The 13816-nt window shown below is 45.9% G+C and overlaps 1 protein-coding gene across 1 annotated transcript; it reads left to right on the top strand.

Moving 5' to 3' along the window:
- Positions 1-961: 961 nt before the first annotated feature.
- Positions 962-4725, top strand: LOC149361715 (uncharacterized). Its single transcript, XM_089569574.1, has 2 exons — positions 962-1184; positions 4610-4725. The coding sequence occupies exons 1-2, from the start codon at positions 962-964 to the stop codon at positions 4723-4725; spliced, it is 339 nt and encodes a 112-aa protein (XP_089425700.1).
- Positions 4726-13816: the final 9091 nt, after the last annotated feature.

The following is a 13816-nucleotide window of genomic DNA, read 5'->3' as shown; positions in this document are numbered from 1 at the left end:
GCAATCTCCTTTTTCATGACGCTAAGAATTAAAAAGATAGCGACCAGGGCGAGTTGGAATGCATTCATTTTCACGTACTCTGTACAGCCCTGATGCCGCCTGTGAAGGAGAAATGACAACGCCATTCACATGCCCTTCCCCTTCTTATCGTATTAGCGCGGGGAGCTACGACACACGAGGGAGGGAAAGCTGACGGCGGTGAAATCAAGGCACCCCAGATGCCCTTATCCGAAAAGAAGCATGCACTGTCATAGAAAAAGTTTGCCAGATGCTGGTTCGCGGAAAAAAAAATCATTACTATGCGATCGGCCCAAGAAAGGTCATGCGTTGGGTAGAGTAGCTCAAGCGATTAAATTAAATGAGTCACGAGGGGGCATGCGTGCTGCATTCACTGGAAAAATATCTACTGACTGCCTAGCGAGACAACGCAGAAATAATTTGTTTTTCCTGCGAAACCGTATCCCGCAATCTTTTTTCTATGACTGCACGGTGTTCAGCACCTGTGCTCAGCGGCGCTGGAGCGAGATGAAAAGAGAACGAAGAAGAAGAGGTGTTTAATTTGTTTTAAAATTTCAACAATCAATATATCTTCCCAGTGTCATTCATTCTACTTAGTTTCTTTTTCGTTTCCCCACACATATACTTCCTTGGCATTCACCACCGTACGTTGGCCAATCCCCCCCGCGTGGGTATGTGCCGTCTTTATTGAGGAGAAGAAGAAGAGGAAGAAGTGTTGGCAGATTACTTGAATAAGGAACTCCTTTGGGGACAATCGCCATCTGGCTGGCCTGGAGCTATCGCATTGCTGATATTACAATGAGGTCAAGGCGGACGTCACATTGACGTCACATTCGTGGCCGTCGCCGAGCAGGGAAAAAAGCAATCGCTCAGGCTTTGTTAGGCATCGGGTCAGCTTCCAGTCCGAACTTGCGCGAGCCACCAACATCGAAGCGTTGTGACCATGGCTGATGCGACGGAAGCGTCAGGCCGAAGATGGCTGCGAGTCCTCCTACCGTTACCCGCGGGTGCCATACAGGTCCTCTGGTGGGTGCACGAGAGTCGATTCCGACGCGGCGACCGACTGCTGACGGCCGGAGGCAGCAGGAAGCGTGGCGCCGACGACTCGTCCAGCTCCGACGTACCGACTGGCGGAAAGCGCCAGAGGACTTCTGTGCCGAGAAGCGGTAAGAAACCTCATCCTGTCTGTGTGCATTTCTTGTGCTGCTCTGGTGGCCGAGAGGCTTCGCTAAACTCCCTGGAAGATTGAGGGGCTTCACGGGGACAGAGTGCCATCTGTCGGCGAATAGGCCCACGTGGGTATTGCCGGACTCGGCTGGGATACACTCCTGAATATAGCTTAATAAAAAAGGCTGTATTTTAGTCCATTTTACGCCATTATACGAGATAACAGCAACGTCTTTTAATTTGGCGCAAACCTTTGCGTAAACGGTTAAAAGACGTTGCTATTTACACTTATTTACATCATTTAGTGAATGAAAGAATTAAGTTCATAGTATTCAGCGCAAAGTCACAAGGCCAAAGAAAGGAAGGGAGAAGAAGGACGGGAAGGAAGACCTACACAGTGCTGAGTAGCAACTGTTTATTCGGCCGTAGCAGAAACGCTCCTGGAGAAGATCTGAAGCCCATATCTGACAAGGAGGCAATAGCCCCTCCGCAGTATAAAGTAAGGCCTGAAGTGATTACTTACGTGCACCAGGTATCCCATGGCGTCAAGAAGGTGGCAACCCGGCACATGGTGCCGTTGGTTTTTTCACGTCCTCGTAAGATGAGCCAGTTGGCCCGACGCATCAACGGCGACAACAGAAAGCCTGGGCGTGAAAAGAGGCACGGGAACCGTTTTGTGGATTGCGCCGCTGGCGTTCTGTACCAAATTCTCTTGCCACGTGGCAGATCGGTCATCGGGAAGACAGCGTGTTGCATCAACGACCGGCTCAGGGAGCCCGCAAAAGATCTAGGGAAGGTGCCAACCTTGTTTGCCACTGCAGTACTTAATCCAAGGTTTTTGGAGCGTGCAAATTCTTAGCAGGAACAAACTGCAAACCAAACATGAAACGTTAGAGGCGTATTATATCAAGAAAGCTGGTTCGAAATGTGTTAGTGACACTTCAGTTGTATCCTATCATGCAGAAAAGATGTTTCTTTCAAGGTTTCTGAGATAAACGCGTAATGGTTTTTTCTTTATTTTTTTCTTGCTTTCCCCTGCACGGAGTGCACCCGCCTAGCTCTGAGGGCATTTAAGCTGTGTGGGTGCCTATGAGTAAAGAGTTGTCAGTCAGCCCTGTGTTCGACTTCCTTCCCGTCCTTTTTCTCCGTTCCTTTCTTTGGCCTTGTGCGAAGAGCGAGCTCCGGAGATGCCGTCCTGACACCTAAACGAAAAACACGGAATACCTGCAGTACTGAACTGTGGGAAATACCTCGAGCACGCACTAACTATGGATACCAGATGCTACATAATATGCTCCCGTCGCTTCTAAACAAACGAGTTGCTTCATAGCCACAATACTGTTTTTTTGTTGTAAATATATCATAGCCACAATAATTGCACTTTCTACCTTTTTCTGTATTACACCGTACATTGTATAATGCATTAAACACTCTACTAATCTTGTAATTGTTTTGCTTAAGTCCTGAATTTGTGCCACATCCTCGCATGTCTGATGCGTTGTGTTTGTATCCTAGTTTTGTTGCCAATGCCATGATTTTTAGGGGCCGTGAACCCCGTCAAGCCCAGCTAGAGGCTTTTTGTTCACGGTCCTCAGCATCTGTAATGTTGATGTTGGAATAAAATGATGATGATGATGATGAAGATGCGTTCTGCTGACGTTCGCCGTTCGCGCACTTCCGAATTACCCGAGACCGATTCGCATTTTTCCCTGTGCCGGCGTCGTGCTCGCACCATACGCAGCGCTCGCAGGCGCCTTCCATTTTATAGAGCTCTATAGCGTAGCTAAGCAGTGGTGTGGCGGGACGGTTGTGTTAACTATGAACGGAACGGTCTCCTGGCGAGTCCCCACAATCGAGATTCGATCCCATATACTTGTGTCCATCAGCCAAGCATTGTAGGCACTTTTACACTGCGGCGGGTGGACATGTGAGACTCAAATACCAAATTATTGCAGAAGACGATACCACATCAAAAATTGTTTCACTGAAAAAGCGAAGAAACACAACCGGAGCAGACTGATGCACACACATTTTAAATAGATACAACTAATTCTCCCAACCCCTCTTCCCGCGGCTGTACTCCACTGAGTATACTAAAGTAATGTTGATAAGAGCACTGCACTCCGATGTAGTCTTTGAAAAGTTTCCTTAAACTTTATAGTTTCGCTAACGGACGTTGCTAAGTTAACGTATGTTGCGCAGTTAACGGATGTTGCTAAGTTTGGAAAGGGCACGCACATATGGGATTCTGTCGTTGTGCAATTAGCCAGTGTGCTGGCTCGAAGCCCATGCAAGAAAGCTGTTTATGTGTTCATAGCTCATGAGCATCTGCTGCCATGTCAAACCAAGTAAATGGTCTTATCATGGATGTTTGAAATTACGACGGTCATGACCAAAATTCTTGAGCCAAAGTTTTGAACATGAGAAAATTGTAATGGGCTCAAATATTGAAGGTAATTGTCCATCATTCCGAACTGTAGCAGAGTCTGTCTTTTAAAGTTTTCCCATCGCTCACATCGAGCAGTAAAGACTACTACAGAAAACCAAAGGCGACCGCTTTTGACGATAGCAATAAAATTAACAGCAAAATAAACGCAATCCCGTCGACGGGATATCTGCGGATACATTGATTGTAATAGTGAAATCTTACAATATTACCACGTATCATTGTAATGTCCGTTCGTTCGCGCAAGGCCGCACGAAAGGGGTGTTATCATTTTTGTTTGTGACGCGAGAAGCGACCGGACTAATCTCGATTGAGCACAGCCACGAAGAGCGGCATCTACGTTTTTCCAGATTACTCTAGATGATCGCGACCTGTTATCTCCAAGTTTCCTTGCCGGCTTTAAATTGAACGATGCCGCGAGCAGCGGGCATCCGTACTTCGACGACCGACGAGCACGTTTGTTGCTTACGCCGCCGCCGAGTGATTCAGGTCTTTTGCGGGCGCAAGTCAGCCCAAATAAAGAGCTTCGTTTCCAAGACTGGTTGGTGTCTTCCTGACCGCTGGACTGCCGTCACTACAACGTGACAATATACGAAAATCTGCATTCATAAACTCGTGGCCGTTCAAAAATGCTTTTGTCCAGAATCGTTTGAGATGTCAGCCGAGAAACTACAAAAGTTAGCTTTTTAAAGTTTCTTCTAAACGGAACAGAAAATTTCAAGTAAAAAACATCTGTGCAAAACAGCTATCAATTTCGCCGTTATATGAAACTGTATCTAGTCACTTTATTGTCTCGTTGGTTGTTTTGGTTATCAGATTTCTGTATTTATATTCAATACGAAAGGCACACTGGCTTGGTGCATGCCTTCCCTCCCACTTGCGCGTGCTTCTTCAGTTTTAATTCCAGTGTTGTGCAAGTAACACTGAAGTGCAACTTCAAGAGTGATGTCGATGCTCCCATTCCCTCATTCCGTGCAGATTCCTTGCTGCAGCGATGCGAGGGTTGCCTCAATCTGGACACGGACGCTGTGAACCACACCTGGGCGTCGCCTCTTTGCAACTTCGTCTGCTGCTGCTTCTCATGGGTGTGCTGAACAGCGCCGACCGGAGTGGTTGCAAGAAGCCGCCGAAGGACTGGACGGCCGGCGACAGCACCGTTCAGTCGACCGAAGACCTAGACGTGCTCGCGGCGAAGATGTCAGAAGGAATCATCGGTCGAGAAACAGGAGACGCAGCAATCGCCGTGTCTTATGGAGACTTCGTCGTTGCTTCGTCATCAGGGAAGGCTTAAACTGAGCGGACACCTGATGGTCGTAGAGAGGCATCGCCTAAGCCAACCGAGGTGACCTCGGCGGCAGCCTCTACCTAGATCTGGGAACTCTTGCTCGCGCACCTGTGAGGAAACCGAATATATTTCTAGCTTGGGGGCGCAGACTGAAAGTTCGGAACACTGAAGCAAAAATCTTGTTTTACATTTTTTGGCGTTCAACTGAGAGACCGTTCTTTTTGTGTTTTATTAAAGATGTATATAATAACCTTTGGAGACATGGCTAGCGGCTTATAATTGCCTTTTCAGGTCATACCGTTCTAACGTTCGCAGGGGCGCAGCGGGAATGCTTTGCAAGCAGAATTAACAAGGGAAATTAACAGAAAAGTAGCAGCTTTACAGACTTGTCAAAAATTTCTGAACAACCACGAGCATAGTCACAGCTACCACGTGGCTGATCGGTAGCACTGTAGTGGTTGGCGCGCGCTGGAAGTACAGCTTTAGAGAGTGACGAGTACTTTTGCTATAGCTCTTCTTGTGCGGCCGGACCAGGATATCTTTAATAGCAAATATGGCATGCAGTTTCCTTCTACTTAACTCGAGCTCTCAGCTCTGTCAATTCCCTTTGGCTGGCGCTTGAGCTACTACCGGCAAACTTTGAGAAAGCCTGGCGTAGTTAACGCAATTCGAGCACGTACTAATCTTACTTACTGCTCTGCTCTTTATAACTGCTCTGTATAATACGAAGAAAAGTAAAAAATGAAGCTCTGATTGCTGAGCCAGGAAGCTTCCATGCTGTACGCATAACTGCATAACAGTGATGACTGTGCTGAAAACCGGCGCCTTCAAACTACGTAATGCGGACGGGCTAGTTTTGTGATAATGCATTTAAGGAACTGTTGAGACTTTTAAGGAAAAAGCACAACTCTAAGATAAATTGCAAATCTGCATGAAAACGTTCCAGCGTACATCACTCGCTCTCCAGAAATCTATAATGTTCCTATTTCTCGAACTAACTATGGACATCACATGCTCTGTAATAAACTTCCGACGCTACTGAATTCATACCTCGCACAAGGCATAAACATCTGTAATCTCTCATTAACCGACTTTGAGAAACATAACTATAGGGGACCGCAGCTTCGCAGGGGGGCGCTGCGGACGCCAGTGAAAAGCGCCCTCTCCGACCGACTCCGTATTTTTGTCCGGGCAAACCGGTCACCCCTCCCATTGAGTAGCTGCGCGAGCAGCGCGCTTTCCCCTGAAAAAAAGCCAGTTCTGCATGTACTTTGCACGTGTTGGCCAGCCTGCAAATCTCTTTGTGCAGTCCCGAGCTTTTTCCCTCGTGCTTGAACGCTGGCGAGCTTCAGAGGATTAGCAAAATGTACAGGGGCGCTAGAAAAAAATGTGAACAGCACGGCGCCCACGCGCTGCGCAGTCGGAATTTATCTTCAATGCGTTTTTATCTCAGTAGTAACAAAAAGACGCTAGAGTGGTACATTATTGTATCACGGATGTCACTAGCGTATTTGTGTTGCGAGCCAAGTATAAGCGTGACGAAAATAAATTCCAACAGCGGAGAGCCTAGGCACTGTTCGCATTTCTTTCGGTCGCGGCAGTGCGCTCTGAGATGTAGGTTAAAAGAAATAGTGGACAGTGAATTTTTTTTTTCGCTGCGAACTTGAAAAAAGAACTGCTAGTGGATCAGGCCCACTACGTGAAGCAGATGGTTGACGAAAAAGCCGGTACCGTAACGGCGAAATGTGTATCGCAAGTAAATGACGAGATCATTTAAGACGTGGAATTCGAGGTAAATACCATTTTTTTTTGGCGCGGCCATCTTCGCAAGATGCTTAATTTCGTTGGGTGACTGAGCACTTCGGTGCATGCAGGTTTGTTGGCCAAATAATAAGGATTTTGTTACGTGTTTCGATGAATAATGATGGAAATAATTTTTATTTTAACTTAAAATAAAGTGGCCTTAAGGCGACACGCGAGGCTGAGGAGAAAAACGAAAACACGCACGAAATGCGCCTACCAGCTGCTTGCTATATACGGCTAAGAGAAAAAATGCTCTAGTTTGTCAATCGCTACAACGGAGATAAGCGGTTCGTATATTTATTTTAATTCCGATTACAGCGCACGCGCATCCCTAAAACAATTATTTGCAGAGCCATCGCTCATATGCAAACGCTCATTCATGTGCAAGCAAACATTTTGATTATTTTTATTTTTTGAAATTTTTTACATGTAAAGCAACTTCGAAAATTGAGCCCGGCGTCACAAGTCGGAACATTCAGGCGATCACTGACCTTGCCTCACACGCGTCTGCATAATGCCGCTAGCTGCAGTCAGTCTCCAAAATAAGAAACGGCAAAAAAAAAATGAGTTTCGTTAGCGCGAGCTTTACTAAACACTGCATGCTTAGTGAATTACAGCAAAAACTGCGCAGAAATAATATTACGCGTGCGACATACCAAACGTGTCTAGTAACAGGAAAAAGCTTACTTCACCCTGCCCATAGCAGTTATCGAGGCCTGCCGTTTCTCGTTCTCATCCATTTCATACGCAACAATTCCTGACAAAAACATTTTTGAATAGTAAAAAATGTATGACCGCATTTTTTTTTCATATACTTGAAGATTTGACTATAGCAATCTCCCATCGATAGGCTTGCATTTTTTTTTTCGTATTAACGTTTTTCCTATCGTCAACTGCTCGATACGAGCGATGAAAAAATATTTAAGATTTTGCTGCATACAGAAAGGGTGGACCATATTACCTTCAATATTTCCGTTACTGTACGTTACAATTTTCCAATATTAAATTTTTTTTTTTCCCCAAGAATGTAGAACATCACCAGTAAATCTGTAGAATTACACGGGCATTCCTTGGCCGTTGATGTTCAGAGAACTATTGTGACAGTCGCACACACAACCAGTTTCTCCACTCTTAGAACGTCGCGGCGAGCGGCAACACCACTTTTGTGCGCCCGCGAGCAGGACGGCACGTGCTCACAATGAAAGAGAGAGTGCCAGCTGCGCGAGCAGCACGCGCGTACCAGCCGACAGGCTGCTGGCTCAATGCGCTCCGCCAGCGACGTGCCCGGACAGCAACGCCAAAATGACCGGCAGGGCAGAAGTGGCGCTGGTGCAGTGGGAGCAAACTTCAGGTGCGCTTCCCTATAAACTCTTGCGATCAACATACACAATTTCATTGAATTATTTTTTGAATTTTTTTGAAAGGTTTCTGTATGTATGCGTTGTTTGTTGAACATGCTTGTGGAACACCCACAGAATCATGTACCGATATTTTCCAATGTGAGTGCGATCAGTTGTTTAATTTATTAGGTTTTTGTTGAATTTATCAGGTTGTTTAACTTATTAAGGAGACTCATTTATCCGTTAAGCGTTATAAGAAACTGTGCATGTGTTTCCTCGGCTGCTGCTATTGTACTGGGAGTGAGGGCCTTTCAAGCTGCTTTATGCAGCTTTAGCCTCAGTTTCCACCATTTTATTTAAATAGAAAATAAATCAATCAGATCAGATTAGTCAATCAAATATTGGTCGGACGTTTACCCATGAGTAGTGCAAATCTCAGTGACTGCTGGAGTGGCAGGATACGCTCATGCGGGTTGTAGTGTTTAGAAACTCTAGGTAGGGGTGCCTTTGCTGAGTCGAAGTATACAGTATCGACAAAACTCGCATGGGTTTTAACAGATATATACGGGTGTTTACAGGTGCCATAAACGCTCTAACAGGCCGGTACAGGTTACTATAGGAACAGCCTGACAAGCATACAGGTATGTAAAGGTCATAAGAGCTGTCTGCAAGCCATACAGGCTATAGCCGGGTGCAGTAAGCAGTCATTGGCCATGGAGGTGGGGAGTTGCCGGCTGTTAGGTAGACGTGCTTAACAGCCGATAGTGCGTCCCGCGTGCGACCTCGCGTCCTGCACAGTTGAGTTCCCATCGATCCATGTGCATCCGTAGAAGACCGGCGTGATGCGTGACGCTCGGTGAGGGAGAGAGTTGGAGGAAGAAAGAGGGAGAAGTCCGGCAGTCGCGAGTGATACCGTTGTGTTCGGTCCAGTCAGCGTGGCGCGTTGTTATCACTCCCGTGAATGACTCCACTCTATTCTGACCAGTCAGCAGTGCGCTTTGTCATGACGTCATGCATGGCGCCACTCAATTCTGACCATTCAGTGAGGAATGTTGCACCTGGCTTATAATAGCCATGGCATTCGGATCACCAGAACTAGTTGGCCTGCAATGTCGTGAAAGAATTGCTGAATCTGCTTTGAATGTTTTTGACGCGCATGAGTGCATGACGATTGCGTGTGTGTTTTGGGAGTGTTACAATAAGTGGATGGCTGCATCCATTGCCCTCCCTTAACGCGATTGATGTACCTCGTCGCCGCGGGCGTTATTGCGCAGGGGTGCAGGATGCCGCGCCATCCACTCATGGCAGGAGGTTTTGACGAGAGGCATTTGAGTGCGTCTTGTTTTCGACCCCGCGCCTCGCCTTTTGACGGAATTAGCATGAGGCACGGTCTCAGTTGAGAGAGGTTTTTAGTCAGCCCAGCAAGGCGGTCGAGCACTAGCACAAGCCCTAGTCACGAGACACTCCGGATCGAGCCTCGCAACACATTCGCACTAGCGTGCAGCGACAGGATGTGGCTACCTCCTACATCTGATTACTAATCACTACTAATCACAGAGTTTCTGAAGACTACTCCCGTCACACTCGTATTGCCCCTAAAAACCTCATAGATTACGCTAAAAGTCAACAACAAAAAAGATTACCCTCGGACATGACAGTATGGTAACTGAAAGCATCACGTACACATTCGATCGCGCATGGCAATCAGTTTTACCTCGAACTCCATAGCTATCTTCCAAGCACACCCAAAAAAGCACTCTCAACTCGCTTTCAGTCCTTTGTACTAACATTAGAAGCCTCCTGCCTAAATGCGATGGGATATCTAGCCTAATCAACAGCACAGAAAGCAATGTAGTCGCACTAACAGAAACGTGGTTAAATGAAAACATAACGGATAGCGAAGTGCAGACCGCATTCCGCAAATGTGATGTCTTCCGTCGCGACCGCATAAGTAAACGAGGCGGTGGCGTTTTAACAGCAACGCACCGCAGCCTGAAATTCTGTATAATGCCTATTGACACTGCCATCGAAATATTATTCATCTGTTCTAAATCCTCATTTCCGTCGACAGTAATCTGCGCTTGCTATCGTGCTCCAGGCAGGGATGCTTCGTTCATTCCTTCCTTCCACAACGCCCCTCATAAGACAACTTCTGAACTGCCTCACGCTTGTCTTAGGTGACTTCAACTTTCCTGAAATTAATTGGCGGAACCCGTCTTACACGACTAATTCCTGTGCGCGCGATTGCATGAATTCTTCCCATACTTTTGGTCTGACCGAACTGATCACTAGCCCAACAAGACAGAATGCTCAATCATCTAACATATTAGATCTGATACCAACGTCACATACAGAAAACTTGATATCACTCTTGAATCTGCCGGGAATCAGTCACCACTCAATATTACACGCCACGTTCCTCAACCACTTTCCGCACCCCCAAAAAATAACTAAAACAATCAGACTTTCTCACAAAGGAGACTATGAAAGCATCAACAGTGAACTTGATGCGTTCCGAACCTGGTTTCTAACCGATTTTTAATGACCGCAGTCCTGAAACTAATTGGCTACTGGTCAGAAACAAAATGCACGCTCTAATTGAAAAATTTATACCAACCATCACCGTAACTGAACGCCATGAATCACCTTGGTTCAATTCCGTATTAAAACACATCATTAACAAAAAGAAAAGACTTTTTCGAACCGCCAAAAAAATCGAAAAACCCCAACACGCGGCAAAATTATTACGGAGCAGAAAGATCCTATAACCTCCAAGTATACAAAACTAAACAAATTTTTTTCTTCTGCTCTACCCGACATGATTCGCACAAACCCGCGTCAATTCTGGAAATGTATCAATCCTAACCCCACCAGAAATGTAACACTGTGTGAAGATGATAATAATCCAATTGAAGATCATGACGTTGCGGAATTTTTGACTATCATTCAGCTCAGTTTTCACTCACGAACCGAATAACGAATTACCCGATTTCCCTTCCTTTAACTTCCCACCTATGCAGGACTTGAGCTTCAAATCTGATGGTGTTGTCAAAATAATCGACTCTTTGAAATGAACTTCCTCAGCTGGTTTTGACTGAATTGGTACTAAAGTGTTAAAAAATACAAAGCATGCAACTAGCGCCATACTGCCTCATATCTTTCAGTAGGGTAAGAGTGCGGGCTAGTTGGTGATCCATAACATGTTAACATCAGCACAAGCCAGCAAGACACACGACGAAGAACAAAGACACACAAGCGCTGACTTCCAACTGACGTTTTATGGGTGAAAAATGTGCTTAAATACTGATTTCAAACAACAAAAAGAAAATATCGTTGCTTGCCACTTCTTCAAGTAGAGCAACTTCGCATCTGACAGGGCAATTGAAGGCACACTGACACAATTATCTTGCAGCCCGGCTATCTCAGCAGCCTCCTTGATCTCCCGCACTATCTGGTCCGAGTGCCTGCTGATTATCGAGCAACTGGTCAAGTCCGGAGTGCACTGCTCTTCTTTCCCTGTAGTTCGGACTTTGATGATGCACCCCGGACTACGCCAGCTGTTCGGTAATCAGCAGGCACTCGGACCAGATAGTGCGGTAGATCAAAGAGGCTGCTGAGATAGCCGGGCTGCAAGATAATTGTGTCAGCGCGCCTTCAATCGCCTTGTCAGATGCGGAGTTGCTCTTCTTGAAGCAGTGAAAAGCAAAGATATTTTCTTTTTGTTGTTTGAAATCAGTATTTAAGCGCATTTTTCACCCATAAAACGTCAGTTGGAAGTCAGCGCTTGTGTGTCCTCGTTCTTCGTCGTGTGTCTTACTGGTTTGCGCTGGTATTTATGTCATATCTTTCAGCAATCCTTCTCATCAGCCATCATACCACATGACTGGAAAATCGGCAAGGTCATCCCAGACCCCAAAAAAGGGCTTTCATCTTCTCGCCATAATTATGGACCAATATCTATCACATGTATCATTTCTAAACTAACGGAACAAATAATTTTCTCTCTAGTTATAAAATTCCTACTGTCCAACTTTTGCCACCCTAGCTAGCTAAAAGGCTTCCTAAAAGGTTTTTCTTGCGAAACACAGTTAGCCCTTTTTATTAACGAGCTCAGCTCTAGCACTGACCTTAATATTCCTATTGACGTCCTCTTCCTCGATTTTGAAAAAGCTTTTGCCAAAGTTGCTCACAAACGACTATTCCTGAAACTTTCACGTCTCAATCTTAACAAACCTGTTTCTTATTGGATATGCAGCTGTTCTTGCTAATAAATGTTCATCTTGTTCCTCTGTTATGTCTGGGGTATCCAGGTACCCTGGCCCGTCTTGGGGCCCTTCTTTTTCTCATGCATATTAATGATTTGCCTGCCAACATACGTTCTAAAATTCGCATGTTCGCTGATGATTGCGTTATCTACCGGCCTGTAACTAACAGCGTTGACATTTTGATTCTTCAGTCTGACATTCAGCACGTACAAACCTGGTGCAATACATGGCTAATGTCCTTAAACGTGAAAAAAAAACGCCTCTGCTATCATTCCACCAACACCACAACAATCCTCAAGGTATATATAATCGGGAACGCAGAAATGACTTTAGTATCAACTGGCAAGTATTTAGGCATCCATTTGACACGTGATCTAAATTGGTCTTTTCATATATCTCAGGTTACTAAGGAGACAAATCGCGTCGTTGGTTACTTTCAACGAACCCTCTGACTAGCACCCCCTTCAGTGGAATCCCTTGCTCATTTAACATTTATTCGTTCTAAATTAGAATGTGCATGCCCGATCTGGGACGCTCATTAAAATAACCTGTACACTGCTCTTGAACCTGTACAAAACCGCTCAGCTCGTTTCATTTTCTCAGCCTATTCTTATCATGCAATTGTAAGTCAACTAAAACGCCATGCTCATATCACAACCTTAGCGAACCGCCGAAAAATGTCCAAACTGTGTCTGTTTCATAAGTTCTATTATCATTCATTTCATAACTTCATTATCAACTTCGCACATCGCATCTCCAATCTCACAAACCACGGGAAGGCCGTCTATCCTCCCCCTGCCCGCACTTCTGCGCATCAGTCATTCTTCGTTCATACAGCAAGAGACTGGAATGACCTGCCCGACGCCATCGTGGATCAGATCGACACATCGTCATTCAGATTGTCCATCGAAGAATTGCACCACTGAATATTCCACTCCCTCATGTAATACCCCTTCAGTGGGGCCTTTGAGGTACTAATAAATGAATAAATATGACTGCAGCGTCTCACCGTTGATGTTGCGTCGGCGGTATGACGCAACATCCGCTCTTGGTATACGGTGGTGTGAAACATGACTGTAGGCTGTGCCCGTTGTACAAGCGACTTATTCTGGAGGAGCTTTGAGTTCTCGGAGTGCTGAGGCTGTGCCAGCGTTCACCGATTACTCTTGCCTACCTGTCAGACCCCGGAAAAGGAACAATATTGAGCCGACTGCACCGCAAGCTGCCGTCTCGTTGTCAACTATGCAGGATTTGGGCTCCTTTGCGGGCACCTGAGCGTTCCCATTCTGCTTCAGGTGTGGGATCCAGACTTAGCCCCCTTCCAGAAGGTCTGGAATCTGATGCTCCCCAAGTCGTCGATCAGAGTCTCGGAGCTTCTTTTCCCGGGACTGCCCTTCCAATTGGTGGAATTTGGTAGCAGATGTAGAACACTCTACGGGCCTAATTCGTAGGCCCGAGTCCCAGTCTCAAAGCCTGATACGGCCTAGGCCCG

This window comes from Amblyomma mixtum, chromosome 2 (genome assembly GCF_055824585.1).
Source record: "Amblyomma mixtum isolate Tamu chromosome 2, ASM5582458v1, whole genome shotgun sequence".
Classification (NCBI taxonomy): Eukaryota; Metazoa; Arthropoda; class Arachnida; order Ixodida; family Ixodidae; genus Amblyomma; species Amblyomma mixtum.
The sequence above is the reverse complement of the archived record's forward strand: the minus strand, read 5'-3'. Positions and strand labels throughout refer to the sequence as shown.